This window comes from Suncus etruscus, chromosome 2 (genome assembly GCF_024139225.1).
Source record: "Suncus etruscus isolate mSunEtr1 chromosome 2, mSunEtr1.pri.cur, whole genome shotgun sequence".
Taxonomy (NCBI): domain Eukaryota; kingdom Metazoa; phylum Chordata; class Mammalia; order Eulipotyphla; family Soricidae; genus Suncus; species Suncus etruscus.
The window spans coordinates 70,353,168-70,378,660 of record NC_064849.1 but is presented as its reverse complement, the minus strand read 5'-3'; the positions used below and the strand labels follow the sequence as shown (position 1 = coordinate 70,378,660).

Sequence of the window (25,493 nt, the reverse complement as noted above, 5' to 3'; positions counted from 1 at the left end):
ATCGTGGACTCTTGCTGGATACCAGACTTAGCCCTAAAAGGACTCCCATTGCAAGAACTTTACACAAGACCCCCCCTCAAATCTTTTACCAATCTCAGGAAGGGCAGGGTGTGCGATGAAAAGGTGCCTGGGAACCCACACCTCACAAGAAAATCTCAAAAGGCAATGGGGAAAAATTTACTTCCATCATAAGTATAAGACCTGTATAAAACTAGCTCTTCATTTTTTATTTCATTTTACTTACAATCATTTTTCACTATACATATGTGAGCAAATATATATTTCTTATTTCTATTTTTATGTTTTTTGAATGGGTGACTTGTTTCTCTGTTCTTTTCACCCCCAAATGCACTGGCAATATAGTGAAGCACCATTTCTTCTTAAAAAAGGGGAAATCCCACGTATATAAACAAGCTCTTATCTACTAGATATAAGAACTCATGCTTATTTACAATACAGGGGAATCTCCCACCTTGAAAATATGTCATGTGGATTTTCTATTTTTTTAAATAACTTTGCTTTTGGTCATCTTGAAACAAATGTATAATGATCAGTTATGTCAACGATGTGATGCATTTTCTTTAAATACATATAATAATAAAGAAAAAAACATAAAAAGAAAAGATCTTGTTACTATACATAAGATTTCTCCTTTTTTAGTATGCCCATATAGAATGGAACAGTGCCATATTATATTGCTGATGCATTTGGGGTAACAATGACAGACTATATATTCTCTGTGCCCTGGTTTTTACCTGAGATTTTATCCCAAGCAAGACTTTTTCTTTTAGAATTTCATACTAAACAGAACCAAAACAAGCAAAATTAAAAAGCATATATATAGATAGATAGATAAAATTAAAAAGTAAAAAATAAATAAATAAATAAAATTAATGAGAAAAAATGAGGAATGGAGGAGGCTACCTTTAACTTTGGAAATAAACACACTAAGAGGTATAACTATTGAAGTATTAAACATACAAAGAAAATATAGATATCCCCCATTAAGTCTTTTGAGATATTTTTTTGGGGTGAGATCTAGATGTGGGTCTTATTGAGTTTGAGAAATAGTTTGAAGCAGTAAGGGATCAGGTAGTGTCTTTGAGCTGGGGGTCCTTCTGAAGTTAAATCAGGTAGCATTCAGCAGTCCACATTTAGGGGGAGGGTGAGAAGAAAGTCCACATAGAATGAGTCCCTAGGAGTGGTGGTTGCAGTTTCTTACTGGGGCATGAGATGTGGGACTGAGAAGGTGTCCTTTCACTTTGAGAGCTAGGTAGTGGCTTATTTGGGTAGGATCTCAGTCTCAGTACCTAATGTGTTAAGAACTGAGGGTAAAGAGGGTTAAATAGGGAGGGGAAATTGATCAGGATTGGTGGGATGAGAGGGTAGAAGATCTCAAATGGGGGAGGGATAATATATAAGAGGGGACATATACAACATAGGCATAGATTGTTTACAATACAGATTGGGCAGAAATATAGGATTGCACTGTATAAAAACTCACTCCCATTTATAGACTGATTTTAGTGATTTATTTATGTTGTTTTTGGAGGCCTGACTCTCATAGTATAGGTCTGAGTGCTTAAGAAATAGTTGAATTAAGAAAAAATAAATTTAATAGCTAAGATATAGATTAGGAGAGAAAGAAACAGAAAAGAGAAAAAAAATAAAGAAAAAAATAGGCAAAAAAGTAAAAAAGAAATATAAGGCCAGTGCCTTGGAGTTGGAAGGTTTTCTAATTTCTGGTCACTTCATCAATGGCAGCTGTGAACTTTATAAATCAAGCTTTCAAGATTAGATTGTGTCTGGAGCATTTCAGGATAAGCATAATTTTCACATATATAATATTAAGCAATATGGTAATGAGCACTACTATAAGTGTCTACCCTATGTAGTATCATCCACATTTTTTTGTGCTTCAAAGTTCTTTTCCTAAAAAGAAACGAACAGCATGGGCTATATTACATAATAGTAACATAGGCTGAATTGAAGAGAAGAAAGAGGAGCAGGAAAGAAAGAAAAGATAAAAAAGAAAGGAAAAAAGGTAATAGTAATTTATCATACTAATAATAGTACGATAGTGGGACCTGTCTCATAAGTCCGTGGTGCTCAGTTGTCTGTTTCAGTAGTGTCAATTGTCATGTGTTTTAGGTCCTAATAGAAGACGTAATCAAAATGAAATGGATAAATTAATTGGAGTATTTTATCAAGACATTGTCATAATGAGCACTATATATGGTTTCTAATATTATTAAGCACAAAATTGCAAAATTAGGGTGTCTACCCTATATCTCCAGTAACTACTGAGACAAAGAAGCTAAAGAGTTATTTTATATCTAATAAAATTAAGGCATTAGAACATATTGATGGTAAGCACTGTAGTGGAAGTCCCTGGCTTGCAATCATATTCTGCACCTGGTTATGTGGATAAATACCTTAGAACATCATTATAGGCCTTTGTAGTAAGAGGTTATTTGAACACCTGTTCACTCTAAACAGCTGTTTCCTTTTGATTGAGGAATAAAGACATGAAGAAGTCAATGAGGAGACAGAGCAGTCAACTCCTGGGTTTGAGGATATCCTCTAAGTAGCTTAAAAACCCTTAATACTTTGTTTATTTTCTATCTTCAAATAATACACAATACAAATATTTAAATATTTATACAAAATTTAGGATTATTTTCAGTCAATATTTTGTTATATTCAAGCTAGGTCTAAAATAGTAAAGTACTTTGAATTATCATATTATCTCTCTAAAATTGTCTTTTTTGTTTGTTTGTTTTGGGGCCAGACCTGGCAGTTCCCAGAGTTTACTCCTAGCTCTGAACTAAAAAATATCTCCTGGCAGGCTCAGGGGATGATATGAAATGCCAGAAATTGAACCTGGGGTCATCCAGGCAGGCAGAGTGCTGTGATAGTACTGCTGTGCTATCTCTCTGGCCCCTAGAATTGTCATTTTATATTTTAATACAGATCATTGGTTATAAAAGTGTAGTGAATTACTACTTTAACTTTCTATTTAACGTGTTGCTAATTCTTCAATTAACAGCTTCATTAATTTTTCCCCATCCCACAACTTCATTGAATTTAAGAAAAGTCCCATGAAATATATATATAGGAAAGTGGAGAAAAGGTATGGATATCAATCTAGGATTTAATGAAACTATGATCTCAGGTATGGGACTTCCTGGATTCAAATTAATGAACTTGGTTTATATATGACAACCAGGTTTGATCTGAGGTCCTCAATATGGTCCCCAGAGTATTGGCTGAATGATCCTTCAGTGAAGAGCGAGGATTAAGCCCTGAGCACTTCTGGGTGTGGCTCAAACGCAAAAAAAAAAAAAAAAAAAAAGATTGCGGTAGAAGTTATTTGGAACTTTGATAATGGTGGTGTATCATGTTCTGTGATAAGGTTTTTCTTTTTATTTAAGCAAATGGGAGTTTGGAGAGCTAGTGCATTGGTACCTTGCCTTGTACAGAGCTGACCTAAGTTCAATCCTCATCCTGTATGTTTTCCTGAGCACTGCCAAGAGTAATTACTGAATAGAACCAGAAATAACCCTTGATCATCCCTGAGTGTAAAAAATGAGAAAACATATTATGCCAATTAATTATGCCAGCTGTACCATTCACAATAGTGTTCCATTTTTTAACAATATGTATAGTATGAGGTCTGAAATATGAAATAAGAAATAGGAAATGTGAATAAATTCAACAAAAGCTTCTCCAACAAAATGCATGTTAAATTGCATCCTTTTCCTAAGTGATAAAAGTGCAGTAAATTTTTATCACATATATAGAATGTATTAGTGTGATTTAACACTATACTTGATTTAATATTTGTCTATACTTAACTAAAGTGCACTGAGCATACATCTCAAAATAAAATCTGATGAAATAAATGTTTAGCTTTATTCTTCATCAAAATTTTCTTGGGAGGTTTTGAACTAATTCTTCCTTGCCTTGTGTTCAGGGGTCACTGCTGGCAGTTTTCAGTGGACCATATTTGGTGCCAGCAATTCAAACACAGGTTGGCTGCATTCAAGAAAAATACATTACTTCTTAGAATAATCTTTGTTCTTCCTTGTTAGAGGAAGTTTTAGAGGAATAATTTAATCTTCATAACTTTACACGATCACTTTGTATAATAATATCTTTTTCAGATTTCATGAAACAATTAGCCTAGTAGGGGAACTGGGAGATAGTTTAGGTGGTAAAACCACATGCTTAGCATATGGCCCTGAGTTCAATCCTGATACTGGAAGGTCCTCTTAGCAGCACCAAGTTTAGTCCTGTGGGCCCTTGATTACCAATAATCCACATCATTTGGCCCTCCCCAAGCATCAGAGATGGTAGCTCCTATGGGAAAAAAATGTGTTAACGCCTGCTAAGACTGGGTAAGTGTATTAAATTTAGGACTACTGGGGTAAAATTTTATTATCTGAATATTATTGAGCTTTATAATCTATTAATTTTGTATATTTATTTAATTCCTTAAATGTTATCTTCATCGAAGTCAGGCTGATGTGGAGCATCCTCTAGTTTCAGCACACCATTAGATGCGGAGTGATCTGCCCTGTCAGCAGGCTCTTGTTGAGTCGGCTGGGTATTGAGAGCACTCTGGAGTAAGTCAATGCCAGAGCAGTGGTAGGTCTTCCTTGGTAGAGGTCTGGATACTGGTAATGTTATAGACAATTGTGGTTGTTTCCATAGATGGTATCCATTGTTCAGGGGTGTATGGGTAATGCCCATTCTTCTGAGACCTAAGCCAAATCATTATGCCAATGTACAAGGGTATAAGACCTAACTGCATTACCAAATTTCTGTTCTCATCTCTATTAGATAAGAACTTGTTTGCATGTGTATTATTTTTCCATTTTAATGTGCCTATGCAAAAGAAAAACAGTGCTACAAGATATTGTTGGTGCATCTGGGACCGACAAATAAAGTCCAACATTCCCCATAACTTGTCTCAAACATGAATTCTATACAGAGATACTCTTCTACCAGTATCACTTATAAAACAGATCTCAAAGGGAGCAAAGCAAACAATCAAATAAAAAACCAGTGGGCACAATTGTCACTATATAAGAGGATATTTGAAAAGAGTTATAGATGTTAAGGGGATACATCTGAGATATACAAAGAAGATACAAGAGTCCCTTTTATGTTTTAGAAATAGTCTGACTTCAATGAAAGAAATGCATAGAATCCAGAATCCTTAAATTTAAGAACCTGATACCAATAACAGCTGAAGTATGAAAAAGTTTCACTGGGACCACGGAGAATGACTCGGGATAGACAGACTGGTATGCCTGAAGCCCAGAGTGGGTCTTATGCCAATAAATTTCGGGGGTGAGGCCTTCTTGTAATCAGGCCAAGGATTTTTCTTTCTGTTTTCCTCATATTTTTCTGGCCTATGCAAACAACAGCGAATGCCACTGTCAAACCTTTACTATTAATTTTTTAACCCTTATCCTTTAGGAAAAGAAAAAACAATTTTCTGAATTTAAAGATAAATAACTGTAGTAGAATGCCTGTCTCGAATACAGGCAGGGGTTTGGAAGGGGGGAAGGGAACAGTGGGAGGGGGGAATGTTATAATGGTGAAGGGGGTGTTCTGATTGTGATTGTAACCCAATTATCATCATGTTACTTAAATAAAAATACATTTAAAAATATGTTATATTCACATTTAACTCAGTTGCATTACTATATACAAATAATGTATCAGAGGAGAAAGAGATCAAATAATATTTTTCAAAAGTGTGAAGAAACTTCAAGTACCTAGGAGTCAACGTAATAAAAGAGGTGAGAGCTATATTCCATAAAATATTCAAACGCTTACAAAAAAAATTGAAGACCTAGGGCATTTTCCTTACATGCAGCTGCCTCAGGAAGGACCTTGTTCAATCTCTGGCACCCCATATGGTTCCCTGAGCCTGCCAGGGGTGATTTCTGAGTGCAGAGCCAGAGTGACCTCTGAGCACCACCAAATGTGCTCCAAAAAGCAAACAAACAATAAATTGAAGATCTTATAAAATGGAAAACATTTCATGCTTGTGGATCCAAAGCATAAATATGGTCAAAATGACTATCTTACTTTACCCTATAGATTCAATGCAATCCCTATCCACATTCAGACAATATTCGAGGACTTAGAACAATCAAATATAAATATTTTTGAATCATAAAAGACTCCAGATAACCAAAACCATATGAAAAATATAAATATATATATACATATATATCCAGGAAATTTATTTGAATATATAAAACCACTAACTTGAAAAAAATACATACCTCTATGTTCACTAGAGCATTATTCACAATAGCTAAAAATGTGGAGTAGTATCTAACATCTAGTAACAGTATCAAGCAGCTGTGGTATATATAATCAATGGTGACTGTCAAAGGGAAAGGAGAGCTGTGGTAATAATACTCAATGGTAATCAAAGGGAAAGGGGAGAGGTGGTAAGAATGAGCAGAGAAGACCTTTTTTGGTACGATAGTATTGAAAATTGATGGCGAGTGATATAAATACTATACACATAATAGAGGTGTTACGTTTTACACCTGAAATTATATATTTAAAATTAATAAATATCAATAGAAATGGGTAAAAAGTAAATAAAATATTTATTTAAAATGTTAGCTTTATACAAAAAATAAGGAAAGGAGATGTATCTCATTGCCTAACTTGAAACTATATTACAAAGCCAGAATGATCAAAACAACATGACACAGACTCTCTGACCAATAGGTCAGAATAGGATATCAAGGTCAAATCCTGAAATAAATGGTCAGCTAATTTTTGGCAAAAGTGCTAGAGCTAAAGGGAATAAATCCCCCTCTTCAACAAATCATTGGGACAATGGTAAATCTATGTGTAAGAAATTAAAGCTAGTTACATATCTCACACTTTACACAAAAGTAACCTCAAAATAAACCAAAGACCTTGTTATCAAATTCGAATCTATAAAATATATTGAGGAAAATATTTGCAGATTTCTTCAAAAGCTAGATCATTAAAGCATTTACAATAGTATTATGCCATTGCCAGACTACAGAATCAAAGCTAAACAAATGGGACTACAACAAACTATTAAGTTTCTGTACAGCAAAAGAAACATGGGCTAAAACTAAGTCAACTTAGTGGAGAAAAATATTTGCACTTGGCACATCAGATAAAGGATTAATATCCAGGATATATATGTATATATAGTATATATGTATATATGTATATGTATATATATAGTACTCACAAAGATCAATAACAAGAACAAAAATGTTAATTTTTGTGGAGAGGAAATGAACAGTTTTCTAAGGAAATGCAATGAATGGCCAACAAGCACATGATAAAAATATGCACTATTACTTATTGTTAGGAAATCCAAATCAAAACAACACAAATATTATTTTACACCAATGAGATCAGAAGAGTTTGTGTTGGTGGGGATAGTCAAAAGGATTTATGTAGTTCTACCACTGCCATTGCTGGTGGGAACATTGTCTGGTCATACACCTAAGTAAAATAGATAAAAAGTGTTCAGTAAATTCATAATCAAGATGTCATATGGTCCAAAATTCCAATTTGGGGTATCTACTCTCAGGAAAGAAAGATGTTCATTCAAAATGATGTATGCACACCATTATTTATTACATCACTCAGTACAATATTTAACATCAAATAAGGTGTCTAATGAAAAATGAGTAGATAATGATGATATGGTTTATATACACAATAGTATACCTCACAGTTATAAAGAATGATGAAATCATGCAATTCATTACAACCTGGATGGAACTGGAAAATATCATGTTAAATTAAGTAAACCAGAAGAAAGATAAATAAGAATGATATCACTCATATGTGGTAGTTAGAATAACTAGATTAAGGAATATAATAGTTTCTATGAAGGATACTTAGATTATCCTTGGCTTAAGAGCATAAGGAGAAGAAGAAAAGAAAGATTTGATGAGAGGGGATATGATAGACAGGTGAGAAGTAGCAGAAGGTAGGGGTCAAGTATTCTGGTGCATAAATGATGTTAGTAGAGCTAAATATTCAAACCCAGATTACCAACACTGAAATTGTGAGACTCAAACTTTAACAGACGAACTTAAAAATGTGCCTATCAAAATAGCAGGTTGGAGGGGAAGGGGCAGAGGAGGGAACTAAGGAAAAGTATTGGAGGAAGTTGACACTGATGGTGGATAGTTGCCAAAACATCATATGCCTGAAATTTAACTATAAATAATTTTGTTACTCTCAGTGATTTATTACAAATGATAAAACATTCTTAAATTAAAATTAGCTTTTTTCTAATTTTATTATAACACTATGATTTACCAAGTTGTTCATAATAGAGTTGTGCTATGCATTAAATATTCAAACACCAATCTCACCACCTGTATAATATCTCTTCACCTGTATCCCCAATCTCCAGTAGCCTGCCTTGATGCAGGTACAAATAAAATTACTTCATATTGCTTGCTACAACTCAAAGCAAATAGAATCATCAAAACTTAGATCAAAATAGATCAATTTGGAATGATTGTTATGTCTCTCAACTATGTTACTAAAATCAATGAGTAAGAATTTACTGGGTTGTTGGTGCTAGTTGAGCCTTTTGTGTTACTGTTTACACTAGAATTTGGTATATTTCTATACAACTTTACCATCAGATTTCCTGTTATACTACTGGGATAACAATACTATAACATAGCGATGTATCATGTGATGGCATTAGGTTGTGCTGTACAGTATTTATAGATCTCAAACAAATTTGGTGGCTTAGAAGTTTGGTAAGTCTAAGTTGCAGATCTGTTCCATTTCTGTTAGAGGGTGTATGGTGTTGTGTTTAGCTACTGTAAGGGGAATTTGAACTCCACTTTTAAAAATGCCACAAAGGACCAGACTACCTGGGGCATATAGATAATCATTATTTTCTTTTTTAATATAAAATCTTTATTTAAGCATTATGATTACAAGCATGATTTTAGTTGGGCTTCAATAATAAACAGAATACCCCCTTCACCAGTGCAACATTCCCACCATCAGTGCCCCCCCTTCATACCACCCCGTGCCTGTATTCAAGACAGATATCTTATTTCTCTCACTCATTTATATGGTTATGATAGTTGTTAGTGCAGTTATTTTCCTAACTGCACTCACCACTCTTTGTGGTGAGCTTCATATTGTGGGCCGGTCCTTTGGCCCTCATCTATTGTCTCTGGGGATTATTACAATAATGCCCTTAATTTTTCTTAAAATCCATAGATGAGTGAGACTATACTGCATCTATCTCTTTCCCTCTGGTTTATTTCACTCAGCATAATAGATTCCACGTACATCCACATATAGGAAAAATTCATGACTTCATTTCTTCTGACAGCTGCATAATATTCCATTGTATATATGTACCACCGTGTTTTTTATTTGGGGGGAGGGGAGGCTTGGTTGAAGAGCCAGGTTATTTTTCTTCCTGGAAGATGGAGGTGGTGGGTAGGATTGTTGGGATTTTTAATGACAGATTGGATGCAGGAAACTTGGCTCAAACCCAGAGTTTTTAGCCCTCTAAATCCAACCTAATCTGGGAGGATTTAGTATCTTATTTGATTTCATTTACTGAGTCCTCCATTTCTGTTGTAGTTTTCAACTGTTGTAGTTTTTTGAGAAAGGGGAATCTTAAAATTTTTTAATTCTCTTGTTTTGTTTCTTTTTTTTAAATTTTTGTGGCCATACCAGGCTGTGCTTAGGTGTTACTCCTAGATATCTTCTCAGAAATAGCTCCTGGCAGGCACGGGGGACCATATGGGGTGCCGGAATGCGAAACAACCACCTTAGGTCCTGGATTGGCTATTTGCAAAGCAAATACCACTGTGCTTTCTCTTCGGCCCCTTGTTTTGTTTCTTTATGTACTATGTATGTGATATAATAATGTACTTCTCTTTAGCCTTCTGACTTATTTCTCTTAGCAAAATATCCTCCAGTTTTATCTATGTTGCAGCCAAAAACAAGACTTCAATTTTGTTCTCAGATCTTAGTGTGCTAGTGTTCAAGACATACCATACATGAACTCTTCATCTACCACTGGGCACTTGAACATTTTTAAATTTTGCTGTGCAGTGTTTTTAAGTGTAGGTTTGGAAGTCTTACTGATGTTTTACAAATTGTTACAACTTAGTGTATTGATGCTGAACAAAAAATTTCATTTCGCTATTATTCATTTATGATCACTATAATAAAACATCATACAATGGGCAATTCGAACAACTAATGTTTATTCCTCTCACTTCTTGAAATGAATGAGACATTAGTACTGGCAAAGTTAGAATCTGTTAAGAGCTTGAAGACTTGTACTTTTCCATGGTGGAATGAGGGAAAATGAAATAGCAAAATTATTTTTGATATAGTTGAAAAAATGGCTTTTCATGAAAATCCCATTATACACAGAATGGCTGTATAGATCATTTTTAACACAAGGCATTCAATATTTGAAATAAAATATTAGTCAACTGAGGTTTACAAATTAGCATATATTCTTCATTTTAAGTATAAAATATTCTGACATAATGCAAGTAAAGCTTAAAAATCCAAGAGGAATAATTATAGAGAAAATTAGAAAGGTATCTGAGGAATATGACTTAGAAAATATCTGTTGTTAGTATTTCCAATTAAACTGTAACTCATCTCAATTTTATTCAGATAAAAAGAAATTAAATATTAAAGAAAGAAATCTTTACTATTTCAAAATTTTAATAATTTTATATAATATAATATAATTAAATTAATATTTTATATTAAGTTGATATTTCTTCTTATTGGGATAATGCAATTGAAACTACACCCAGTTGTGCTTAGGACTTACTTTGACTTTGTGTTCTTTTCAGAGATCACTTCTGGCAGTGGCCACGGGATCAGATGTGATGTCATGTGATATTAATGGAATTCAGCTGCTTGCAAAACAAGCATCTTACTGCCTGTACTAGCTTGCTCAAAATATTCTTAATTTACACTGCACATCTTACATTGAACTTTTAAAAATTTAGTGTTATACAGTATTGATATATATATACATAGAGTCATAGAGTTCTTAGATCCATTTATATTTATGAAAACAAGGGTATATTGTTTTGTCAATTCTTTCCTTTTCTTTATAAAATGTAAACTTTGATAACATTTTATACAAACTATAAATCTTATTATATTGAATATTACTAATTATTTCAACATGTAAACAGTTTTAAAAACACATGAGCATTAAACTATTATTTATTACAAATTTATAAAACATTAGTTACAAATATACAAATTCATTTTACATTTATCTTCAAAGCACATCTCAGTTCCTAGTCTTATTTTAATCACTCAATATCCACATGTGGATTAGAAGCTACTATACTGTACAGGATAGATTTGGAATATTTTCTTTTATCATTTAAGCCACATTTCATGTTCTTAGTTTATATATATGTTATATATAAACTTTATTATAATACTTCTATTTCTTTATTTTTACTTCATCATAATGGAATCCAAATATTGGCTATAAAAGTGGTAATGAAAAAAAAGTGGTAATGAAAATTTCAGCAGTCATATCACTGTAGTTTTCAAAATCCTTCAATATGTTTAGAAAACTATTTCTGTGGTAATAATTTATTGATGGGATAAAATATATTTTGTAGCTACCTGTAGCTTCTTTTTTATTAATTTTTTATTTTTAATTATGAGAACAAAGATGCAAAGAAAGAGGACAAGGTAAAGTTACAGTGGAAGCACAATCACCCATAAACAAAATTCTCAGTAGTCCCATTGCTGATATCTTAACTGAACTTTCAGTCAAAGAACATTAAGAAAAAAATATATCACAATACTGTCAATCATCTGATTCTATGTATTTGCAGATTTCTCCTTTTCTAAAATTTCTTCATCGTCTCTTCAAAAAATGTAGGAGAAAAGTTATATATTCAAGGTGATCCAGTAATATAATATAGTAATTATTTATTATTTTGGGCCTTGTACCAAGTGATCTAATGTATCATTTTGTTATTTTTCAATATTTATTTCTATTCATTTACTATCTTAAAGGAAACTCACCCACAAATATCCACATGATGAAACCACGTAGTGGATTATGATTTTGTTTGGGTCAAATATTTTTGCTTTGCAAACAATAGTGTCTATCGCAACTACTCAACTATGTGACTTTACTGTGAAAATAGTAATAAGCAATGTGTAAAAAGTATGTGCATGGCTGGTTTCCAATAAAACTTTATAGTGAGAAAAAAAAAAAAAGAAAAATAAAAATAAAAACAGAACCCATGTATAATTACTTTGTCTCTCAAGTCCCCAGATTGTAATACATAATATTTCTTAGCAGCACACTAAGCAATCTAAACCCATAAAACTTATGTAACTCCTTAAACATTGAAGGCAAAGTACTTTTTTACATTTCCATGCACATGCATATTAGTTTAAGTTAACCTCAAAAGTTTATGTGGGTTGTTTTTCTTAAGGATTAGAATCAAAGGAGCACAATAAAAACGGTGTTAGAGTGGCAATTATTGTTTGCAGAGGCCCACCAAAATATGAGGGACATGGAAAGGAAAAGCCTTGGCTTAAATACAAGGAGACCCTACCCCTGAAGTTTCTTGGCATAAGCCCAACTCGAGGCTCTTCTTAATGGATAAAAAACTATATACTAATGAGGGATTCTGAATAAACTAGTTTACCAAAATATACAGCCTTTTAATTGATGAGGGAATTGACTTATGTGAGGCAGAGTTTTCCCTGGGTCATTAATTGACACATTTCTCACATTGTCTGTAACCTTTTTAACCCATTTTGAAATAAAAGGAGTTTATGCTTCATGAGAAGTGAAACAGAAGAGATAGAAGAAAGTGGGAGACAAGTAAAGAATCCTTAGTGAATACTTAGAGAGTTCAGCTGTAACTTCCAAAGGAAGCAAAGGTATGGAAAAAAGTTAAGGATATTCTCAAGCTTGCATTTATTAAAATATTAATGAAAATTTTTTTAAACTTAAGAAGAAAACTTTTTATTCATAGGGTTTTTAGGTTTTTAATATACCAATAACTACATAAAAATGTAAAAGTATAATTCTACCATTCAAAATAGATCACAAAGCACTTTGAAGGATATGACTGAACACAAGCTGTATTTTTCATATTAAGCTATTTTCTTATGTTCAGAAATCATTTACATATTTTCATAAATGCATTGATAAAAATTTCAGATAAATGTTTAATTATTAATATTGAACATTCCCTAAATTAGTTTTTTTAAAAAACGTACAACTGAAGCTAAATATATTTAATTGTTTTAGTTTAGCTTTTTTTCCTCCACTTTTTGCAATTTTGCATGAGTTTGTAATAATAAAAATACTTACTCAAATGCACTAAATAAAACACATTACCCTTTACTATCTTGGATTCTACCTTTGTCATAATCCTAATGTAATATAAAATATAAAAATATATATAAAAAGCAAGCATATACTGTTTGTGTATTTATCATGCTGTTTTATCTATCATGCTAGTATTAAAGTGTTTTATTTTGGAGGGGGCACACCCAGTGACGCTCAGGGGTTATACTCCTGGCTACATGCTCAGAAATTGATCCTGGCTTGGGGGACCATATGGGACACCGGGGGATTGAACCATGGTCCTTCCTATATCAGATGCGTGCAAGGCAAACACCTTACTGCTGTGCCACTGCTCCGGCCTCATAAATATTTTAATTTTATTTTTCTTTAAGATTGTGCATATAGGTATTTTATATATTTCCAAATACCATCACTTTTATACTTAAGAGCACTTTTTTGTTTTGGGGGCCACAACCGGTGATGGTAATAATACTCCTGGATATGCACTCAGAAATCACTCCTGGCTCTGGGGACCACATGGGATCTAATCAAGGTCTGTCCTGGATCAGCTATGTGAAAGACAAATGCCCTATTGCTATACTATCGCTCCAGCCCCAAGAGGACATTTTTAATATGACTTTCTAATATATCATGTTTCTTATATCTACTTTTTTATCTATTCTGGTGCACGAGGCAAACTGATATCTCATTAGTTTTATCACACATTTTAATATTAAGTAAATTTTATTATTTTTTATATTTAACAACTTTTCTAGTAATTTTGAGAGATACTTTGTAAGAGGTCAGAAGGAAACTAAAACAAAAGACACTGTCCACCTCTTGAAGTGGTTTACCAAAAGGCAACATCAGTAGAATATATTTCCAAATCAAGCTTTCCATAATTAATGTGGAAGTTTGTAACTATGACATTAGTTGTCAGTACTGCTATGGCTTAAATGTTTTAGGCAGTTATGATCAACAAAAGTGCTATTTATTGTTGATAACTTATTATTTATGTATTTTTATAAAGGTCTTTTGTAATTATATGTGAATCAAGTGATTCTCTATTTTGAACTTTGTTACCTAAGTGACTATTAGGGTTAAACTTAATGCACTATAAACTATCTTAAAACATTTAAATTTATAAAATATTGCAATATGTTTATACACTGTAGGCTAATATACAAGTAATAAAAGCTTTTGGGGCCGGAGAGATAGCATGGAGGTAAGGTGTTTGCCTTGCATGCAGCAGGTCGGTGGTTCAAATCCCGGCACCCCATATGGTCCCCAGAGTGTGCCAGGAGCCATTTCTGAGCACAGAGCCAGGAGTAACCCCTGAGCGCTGCCGGGTGTGACCCAAAAACAAAACAAAACAAAACAAAACAAAAACAAAGACAAAAAACAAGTAATAAAAGCTTTTAATCATTTTAAAAAGTATAGTTATTTCAGGTTTTGCATGAAATTTATTTACTGTCTTAATAATTAAATTAAATTAAATTAGTTTATAACACTAGAACATTCAATAATGTACCATACATGTTTTTCCTGTTTATACACAAATATTTAAATTTTAAATGATTTTATTAATAAGGGTTAATAAACAAGAGTAATTTCTCGTTGAAAATTTAATTTGAATTTCAGAATTGAGTTTCTCTAGAAAAAACATTTAGAGTGCAAGATTTCTAACAAGATATTGTGTTCATATTTAAATGTTCTATAAAGAAATTCTCAGCACATATTCATAACACATTATTTTAACACAATAGTTACACTTTTCATTTTCTCTTGCATTTTAAGTATTTTATCAACAGTATTATGACAAACTATTATTCTATTTTCTTCATTAATTTTAGTTTTACTTTTGCAGATGTAAGTTATTCACATTTTGGAAATTATTTTTCACATGATTAGTACGGTTGAAAATCTTGTATTTCTTCCCCCAATTGCTTACGTAATTGTTCCATTTTTCTTTTAGTGGTCTATCTCTATCAGATGTCAATTTTGCATCTGTATTAAGCAGTTCTCATAGTCTATAACAACTAGCATGACAATGTTAAAGAATGAGGGAGGTCAAATGCCTGTAGTGATTACAGGCAGAGGTGCGGGAGGAGCAGTAGTATTGGTGGTGGGAATGTTGCACTGGTTAAGGAGGTTATTCTGTTTATGACTGAAACCCGACTACAAATATGTTTGTAATATGGTGCTTAAAAAGATATATATTAAAATAAAAATAAATAAGTTACCCCAATAAAATAAAATAAAAATGATGTCTACTATCTTATTCTCAGATTCACTAATATTTTTGCATATTTTGATAGATTTTATAAATGACTATATCTCATCTCTCAGTTTTAACTCATATACTTTAAACTGATTTTATTTTAGGTAACGAAGACCAGCTGCCAAACACATGGAAAGTCAAAATTATTCTATGGTATCTGAATTTATTTTACTGGGACTCACAGAAGTCCGAGAGTTACAGATTTGTTTGTCCGTATTTTTTTCTATTATCTATGCAGCCATTGTGTTAGGTAATCTTACCATTATCTTGATAGTGAAATTGGATTCTCAATTGCACTCTCCCATGTACTTTTTACTAGCCAATCTTTCTTTTATTGATATGTCTCTGGCCTCCTTTGCTACTCCTAAAATGATATGTAATTTAATCAGCGAACAGAAGACCATTTCCTATAATGGCTGTATGGCCCAAATGTTTTTTCTTCACCTTTTAGGTGGAAGTGAGATGATGTTGCTTGTATCTATGGCTATTGACAGATATATAGCTATATGTAAACCTCTCCATTACAAAAGTATTATGACTTATCGTGTTTGCATTGGACTTGCACTTTTCTCCTGGACTTCTGGTTTTGTGCATACTACAAGCCAAATGGTTTTCACAGTGACTTTACCATTCTGTGGCCCCAATGAAGTGGATAGTTTTTTTTGTGATTTGCCTCGAGTAATCAAACTTTCCTGCACTGACACTTACCTCTTGGAGCTCCTAGTCATTGCATTCAGTGGGGTACTCTCTTTGTTTTGTTTCATATTTCTTTTCATCTCCTATAGCATCATCCTGATTTCTGTCCAGCATCACTCTTCCAGTGGATCTTCCAAGGCTTTGTCTACACTTTCAGCCCACATTACAGTGGTGGTACTATTCTTTGGACCGTGCATCTTTATTTATGTATGGCCATTCAGCAGTATCTCTATAGACAAAATCCTTTCTGTATTTTATACAATTTTTACTCCTCTTTTAAATCCAATAATCTATACATTCAGGAACAAAGATATGAAGAAAGCAATAAGAAAAATAAAGACCACATTTGTGAATTCCAGATTAATCTTTTGACAAAAATATAAACATCAAAGCCAACATCCTTATTGCTACCATTATCATTGTCTGAAAATGTTGAGATGTATGATTTGTTATACAACAGAAGTCACATTTTGGAAATAACTACCTTTTCTACAAAAGTGTATGCAATAAAATATCTGAGTTATGCAATCATGTATAAACCTGCCTGTATATTAACATTTATTCATTGTAATTTTGGTTTTGCATAAACTAAGTTAGATTTTAAAAATTAATGGGTTCAAGCCAAGTATAAATCACTTTATATGCATATTCTATTAACTTTACAAGAATGAAGATAGAGAATATTATTTGTATGTTATCTCAATAGAAAACAGAGCATTATAAAAGTTACTAAACTTATTGTAACTGTTCAGTGCTAGACCTATAATCAGATCCTAAATCCAACTAAAACTTCCTTTCATAAATAAAATTGTTTACCTATATAAACTTTAGTAATATTCATAACATAGAAGGTAACAAGATAATACAGGAAGTAAAGCAATTCTCTTGTATGCAGCCCATCCTAGTTCAAATCCATGATACCACATATGGTCCCCTGAACACCATCAGGGATCATTCCTGAGTGATCCAGAGCAGTAAATAATTTTTTCCAACAATATATAGATTTCTATTGATCTAAAAGTATAATACCAGGAACTGTTTCAAGCTTCTATGTCTCTGAGACAGTATACAAATGTTTATTAAAGCAGCTATAAAGATTAAGCCCCATTATCAAAGTGTACCAGGATTGCTCTTATACAATAGGGTACATAGTTACCAAGTAATCAAATGGAAAAATAAGTCTGAATGATCATCTGAGTGGTCTTCAGGTCCATTTTAGTTTTCTTGAGAAGCAGTTTGGGCCATACCCAATGCTATTCTGGGTTTACTTTTGTGCTCAGGATTTACTTCAATGATGTTTGGAGAATCATATATGGTGCTGATGACTGAACTAGTAGGTAGGATTGGTAATATGCAGCACAAATACATTACTCAATATACTATACATCTTCATATTAGCTTTTTCCTTTCATCCTTCTCTTTATAGTTGAGATCTCTGCCAGGCAGAAAAATTAACTTCTAACTATTCCCTTTCCCAGGTATCTTTTATATTTTTGAGTTTTACAGTTTTAATTTTTTATGTTAATCATTGTTATTTTGACCAATGTGGGTTACAAATAATTCACTGTAGTATTTCAGGTACATAGTGACATTGGATCAGGGGCTTTCCCACCACCAATATTGTCCTCCCTCCACCCCTGTTTCCAGCGTGCATCCATATTGCCCCCTTCTTGCCCCCCCCCCCCGGGCTGCTAGTATAAGTGGTCCCTTCTGTGTCTAGCCTGTTGTAGATTGGATCTTGACAACATCTTAAGCCCAACATGAAAGTCTAAATCACTGTTTCTCTACCTTTTTCATAACATGGCCTTCTTGAGACATGTTTATTTCTTGTGAATTCTTTGTCTTACCAGTTGTACCTCTAGTCTCATTTACTTTCTCCCCATCTATGCTATTTCACTGTGGCCCTCATGAAATAACCTCAAGACCTTAGGTACTTCATATGGCCCTTGGTTAAGAAAAGAGCTAATTTAATTATATAACTCTCTATGCCTGCTAATTCAGAATTTTCTATCAAAATTAAATCAACTCCAAACTCATGGCCCAATATAAAGCAGTCATCATGCTTGTGACTAGGGTTCATACTGAGATTTCAATTCCTCACTAAGCTAATTTTACCAAGCTAGGGAATTGTCTCTGTTCAACTGCAAACCCTAATCTTGGATATGTCCTTTATATTTGACTGCATTCGCAGGGAGTTCTTTAGGGTGTTACAATTCTTTGGGATCTATAAGAAAATGGTAAATTGGTATGTCTTGGAATGTAAAATGTAGGAAAATTATTTCTATGTCTGCATAAAATAACAGATTTGAGCAAGTTCCAACATTATGGTCTACTTCAGGAGATCTAACCATTCTTGGAATGATCTTTACAATTGTTTATCTGAATGATTAGTTCAAGCTCATGAAGTGTGATAAAACTACATTTCTGCTTCCAAGGGCATATATCCGGTTGATTATGCAAATACTGAAAAGCTGTTAGAATCTACAGAAAAAAGTGATTCACTAATGACAGATGATACCATTCTTTCCTTTTCTTTTCTTTCTTTTTTTTTTTTTTTTGGTTTTTGGGCCACACCCAGTAATGCTCAGGGGTTACTCCGGGCTATGCCCTCAGAAGTCACTGCTGGCTTGTGGGACCATATGGGACACCAGGAGATCAAACCGAGGTCTGTCCTAGGCTAGCGCTGGCAAGGCAGACACCTTACCTCTAGCTCCACCGCGCCGGCCCCAGATGATACCATTCTTAATGTGCCTATTCTGATTCATGGGAATAAGATTGACAGATCTGAAATCATAAGTAAAGAGAGATTATAACATTGTTTGATTTATATAGGTTGGACAACAGGTCAAAGCAATATGCCATTTTTTGGGAAGAACTGATTTTTCAGTATACTTAAAATAGAAAGAAATGATTTTATAACTTTAAATGTTTCCTGTAAATATGCTTAAAAGGCTACATATAAATAGAGCTTTCCTAGAATGACACAATACACTGATTCACTTTTTTTTCTTTTGTGTTTTTGTTTTTGGGCCACACCCCGTGACGTTCAGTGGTTACTCCTGGCTATGTGCTTAGAAATCTCTCCTGACTTGGGGGACCATATGGAATGCCAGGGAATAGAACCACAATCTGTCCTAGGCTACTAAGGTCAAGGCAAATGCCTTACCACTTGTGCCACCATTCTGACCCCTACACTGATTAACTTTGACTCAATTTCAGGTTTCACCATTCAGACCTATTCAAAGATTTAATTACTTAATATGACTAATTTAAAATTTTGTGGCTGATGAGACAGTACATTGGGTAAAGAGCAGAACTGGGTTTGATCTGTTGTACCTATTATGGTGCTTTGAGTCTGCCAGGTACTGAGCACAGAGCCAGAAAAATAAAACACCTCAGAGCTCTACTGGGTGTATCCCCCAAAGCCCCTAACATAATTGATGCATTTTCTGTAAGGCAAAATAACACAAGAAATAACATTCTATCACTTGACTTTTAATTCATTAGAACTTATTCTTTGAATATTGTTTTATGACAAAAAATGCACCTTGGTGTAATGGATGTCTCCAAATCTTATCTTTCTAAAAAAATTCTATAAAAATAAAACCTTTATAGATATCCTGTGATTGTGACCAATGATTGGCACACCACTGAAGCATCTCAAATAAAACTGTAACAACAAAGTAAATAGTCAATCAAGACCAAAGATAAGATTTTTCTGATTACTAACATTGAAATTGTAACCACATTCCCCACTACACTGTGACAATTGTAACCCAATGTAGATAACTGCTTATCTCTTTGCACATCTACAATAGGTGAATTTGCTTCATTATTTAGATTACTTTAAAGAACTATGATCTAGGTTGTATGACTTGGATCTGGGACCCTGTGAAATCCCAGCTAATAAAATATCTTGACATTCTTAAACTTTTCAGGAGTCTGAGTCTCTCTGAGTGACCCCATAACATTAGGAGCTAGAGAGATAATGTGATGGCTAATGCACTGGTCTTACTTCCAAGGACCTTGGAGATAAGCTTCGTAAAACATTCCTCCAAAACTAATTTTACTTATCACCATTCTAATCATTTTAAACCATTTTTGAAGGACAGAAAGAATATATTTTTCTCATCTATTCTTTTTTCTCAGTAAGAAAAATGCAAAAAAACAGTCAGAGGTAGCTCTAGTAAATAACTTAAAGGATTATATATTATATTATCAGAGTGACAGAAAAGATATGATAATTAGGGGCCAAAGTGATAGTGCAGCTGCAGGGCATTTTGCCTTGCATGCTGCTGACCCAGGATGGACTTAGGTTCAATCCTGGTGTCTCATATGGCCCCTCAATCCAACAGCTATTTCTGATGGCATAGCCAGGAGTAGCCCCTGAGTGTCACTGGGTGTGGCCCAAAAACAAAAAAGAGAGGAGGGAGAGAGAGAGAGAGAGGATAATTATAAAAGTAATGAAAATTATGGGTTTGGAAGGCAAAACTGTAGTAAATTAATTGCTATTAAATATCATAAAAGAAATTGAGCTAATAGAAAAACTAATAATCTTATATATATGTTTAAAGTGATTATGCGGTAAAAAAAAGATAGAAGAATAAAGATGAAGTAAAATAAAAGAGCCTCAAAATAAAGTGGAGTTTAAATGTACACACAAAATGATACGCACAGTTAAGTAAACAGCATATACATATACATAATATATTGGGTTTTTATTTGCCAAATATTAAATATTGTTTTATGTTTGCATATTATTATATAATAATATATAAATGTTTGCAAATATTATATAATTTGTATATATATAACTCTATTACAGGATCACTGTATTATTGCTCTAACTACTGAAATTTATATTTGTAAATTAAGAAATCTTTCATTTAAATAGGCAATAATAATGACTATTTTTAAAAAATTACATTAAATGATGATTTAATTAAATCTGACTAGAATTAAATAATTAATAACTTCAAGATAAATGACAAAGATGTAACATCATTTAATTTGAAAGCTACAACAAATTTTCTTGTCAAGTTACTCTTTAAGTTTAGATAGTACAGAAGAGAGACATTGGTCTTGAGTGGGTGACCAGTCTTATTCAGGTATATATAGGATCTTAAGCACCACCAGGAGTGATCTGAGCATAGAGTCAGTACTAAGTCTTGACTTACTCTGTGTTGCCCAAACAAAAATTTAATATATTAAAATAGATTTTTAATATTGTGGCCTGAAATAGAAAATATAATCAATAATAAAACTTGTAAAAGTAATACCATGTGAAACAAGCATTTATAGCAGTGTTTTAGAATAGTGGGTCGGGCCCAGAGAGATAGCATAGCGGCGTTTGCCTTGCAAGCAGCCAATCCAGGACCAAAGGTGGTTGGTTCGAATCCCGGTGTCCCATATGGTCCCCCGTGTGTACCAGGATCTATTTCTGAGCAGACAGCCAGGAGTAACCCCTGAGCACCGCCGTGTGTGACCCAAAAACAAAAACAAAACAAAAACAAAAAAAAATACAATAGTGGGTCAATGATGACGAGTCTATTTTCCACCACATAAATAATTTCTGAAAGTGTCAAAATAATGGATTTTTTTTATTTTTACTACTGAGCTTACAATAGTTGAACCATAAAAGAACAATGTCAAAATTTAAATTACTCAACATTTTTATTTTATGATTATTTTAATTATGTGAAAAATGCATAGTGAATGTATAACATGCATGTATAATTGCATTAGTTATGGTTTTATACTCAGAAAAGTGTAGAGATTAGTCATTAAAAAAATCATCCTGAAGTTGTTTGAAGAGGACAGTTCAGTAGCAACATGGGGAAAGTACTGGTAATTCAACAGTACTCTCATAGTTACTTTAAGCAGCATACCACTGCTGAGAGAAAGAGAGAGAGAGAGAGTGAGAGAGAGAGAGACAGAGACAGAGAGACAGAGAGAGACAGAGAGACAGAGAGAGAGTCAGAGAGACAGAGAGAGACAGAGAGTGAGACAGAGAGAAAGTCTCCTAGTTATGCTAAAGCTGCAATGTCAGTGTTCAGTGGTGTCTAACAACTCCCTTGGAAATTTGAAATCCCAGAGCTCCAGAAATCACTCCTCCAATGTGGTCCAGATCTTTATTAATGGGACAAAAAATAACACAGAGAATCATTTAGAAAGAATCACAGAGAATGATCATAAGCAGATTTTTTATTATAAAGATTTTTTAATATATATTCTTCATATGTGCCTTTAGGAAAAGTAAGTATATAAGCTTTTATAGAAGTCTCCTATATAGAAAATGGTATTTTGCTAATTTTGTGCTAAAGGAAGAAAATATTAAGTGACTTTTGATACATCAAATTCTCTCACTAGGTAACAATTTCTAATAAAAATATAAAGGATAGGGGACAGAGCGCACAGCAGTAGGAGGTTTGCCTTGCACGTGGCTAACCCAGGATGGACCTAAGTTCAATCCCCCAGCATCCCATATGGTCCCCCAAGCCAGGAGCGATTTCTGAGCGTATAGCTAAGAGTAACCCCTGAGCGTCACCGGTGTGGCCCTCAAATCAATATACACACATATACACATATATATAAATATATATATGATAGATGCGTTTAGAATATCGTGGAGTAGAACTTGACAGTAGATAAGTGATTAATAGTAATGAAGAAAGGTAAGTCCTGAGGTTTCAGGTAATTTACACTATGTTTAAGAATAACAGGAAAACCAAGACTATAGAATAATTTTTTTCATCAAGTTATGAATAATAACAGAACTTTTATAAAACACATATGTATTTTATTGAGAACTGAAGATAGAATTTTAAAAAACAAAATTTTAATAATTAGAACTATATATTTAGAAAATATTCATATAAAATTTATTATTGTTTATATTATAAAAATATAATTTTGTGACACTGAAGTGTTATAAATATTTCAAAAGATGTTTATCTTCAGGAATATGAAGGAAAATGTTAATAATTTAGGAACATCATTATAAGCACTTTAAACATTAGGAAAATTATATAACATCTTAATTAGGTAAAGGTCAACAAGTTTTTTATTCAGAATGCAGTTAGGTATAAATTTAATTAATCGAATTTATAAGATTAAAAAATGATTGCTGTTGGAATTGTAATATTACCTTATAAGTTACATACACATATGAGCTTAAGAAGTTGGACATAAATTTATATTTTAAAATTCTAATTCAGTTAAATAAAGATAAATTTTATGTACATAAACAAGGTTTATAATTTTTAAATATTATTTTATACTATTAAATTTAGTTTTTAAATATAGCTTTCAGTGATTATTATGACTACAGTTGTGGAACCATCAGCACAATTATTTGTTTGTTTGTTTGTTTGTTTTGGGCCATATCCAGTGATGCTCAGAGGTTACTCCTGGCTCCGTGCTCAGAAATCGTTCCTGGTTTGGGGGTCCATATGGGACACCAGGGGATTGAACTGCCATCCGTCTTAGGTTAGCATGTGCAAGACAAAAATGCCTACCGCTTGTGCCACCGCTCCAGCCCCTAGCACAGTCATTTTTAAGTTATTTTCATTACCACAAAAAGAAAACTTTCAACCAATCTCGAGTTCAAGGTTACCAATAATATACTGCTTCTTATTCTTTCTGTATAAATAACATTTGAAAGCAGGTAATCTTTTGAGTCATGATTTAGTATGATATTTTGGAGGTTTATCTGTATTTTAACATGATACTTATAATTTTTGAAAGTCAAAGGTAGTTGATATGGTTTATTTTCTTTAAAAACCTATAATAAAAGAGGAAAAAAATCTCTACTTTAATAAATTATTTTATATTCAGTAAAATATATTTTATCTACAAAGGCAAGAGTAAAAATCTTTTCTTCTTACTAAAAATAAGCAAAAATCTTTGCACACTTGGGGCTGGAGAGATAGCACAGTGATGTTTGCCTTGCAAGCAGCAGATTCAGGACCTAAGGTGGTTGGTTCGAATCTCAGCATCCCATATGGTCCCCTGTGCCTGCTATTTCTGAGTAGATAGCCAGGAGTAACCCCTGAGCACCACCGGGTGTGGCCCCCAAAAAAACAAAAACAAAAACAAAATCTGCACACTCTTAAGTAGCAGGCACTTAAGTGATAATTTCTCAGATTGTAATCTTAGATTTACATTAACAACTCAAATTTAATATATGCACTATATTCATTTCAGTTATGAATAGGAGTTTAGCAATGCTTCATTGTATGCTTCACATGATATTATATTTTTTCAAATTATTCATAAGATAGTTCTATGCAATTTTCCCATATAATAATACCTAATAGGATCCTTATAAGAATTTGTATTAATAAATGTGAATATTTAGAACAGATGTTGAAACATGCATCACCTATATTAATATAAGTAATCATGTATTATAATTTTGGGGGGTGATCTTGCCTATAATATTTGGAAGGATATATTTAGTATTATGGATCTTAAATTTTTGCTTGTAAATAAAATGTGGAAAATAATTATAAAGACCTGACCTCTCATTTTACCTTCAATTTCCACAAAGCTATTGTAAACTGTTTGGTAAAGATAATTATTTAAATCAGTAATTGATTATTAAAGAGGAAAAAAATTCTTTACTAATAAGATTTTTGATTAAACAAATGTAAGCTTAATATGAGAATATTTAGAAACATACATTGAAACATGCATCATCTATATTAATATAAGTAATCAATTTCATTAATATTTATAATGTTTGGTCAATCTGGAGTCTATTAACAATTATGTAAAAAGTCTAATAAAGATGATTCAGTGTGATATATTTTAACCAAAATAAAATCAGTATCTTAGGGCTGAATTATTTCACTACTTACTTTAAAACCATTACACATACACACACTCTAACACAGAATAAAAGAACCCCTCACTGCAAACAGTAACAATAATTGAGAATGGTGAAAAGATCTTAAGCTGTCACTAATTACAATGTCACTATTATAAAATTATAGTTTAACAGAAATTAATAAGCAAAGACAGTTGTGATTAACTTAATAAATAAAAATATAAAAGTATAGGTGCTAATATAACCTGTATATTCTCTTTGTATAAAAGGAACTGGATCCTTTCTGAACTGAGTAA

General features: G+C 32.8%; 1 protein-coding gene across 1 annotated transcript; it reads left to right on the top strand.

Annotated features, from left to right (window-relative positions):
* Positions 1-15,800: 15,800 nt before the first annotated feature.
* On the top strand, positions 15,801-16,739 carry LOC126001391 (olfactory receptor 4K13-like). Its single transcript, XM_049768651.1, has one exon. It carries the CDS (start codon positions 15,801-15,803, stop codon positions 16,737-16,739), a length of 939 nt encoding a protein of 312 aa, XP_049624608.1.
* Positions 16,740-25,493: the final 8,754 nt, after the last annotated feature.

Bases quoted from the DNA above. Each gene is read 5' to 3' on its own strand.
- LOC126001391 (XM_049768651.1), top strand. From the start codon at position 15,801: ATGGAAAGTCAAAATTATTCTATGGTATCTGAATTTATTTTACTGGGA.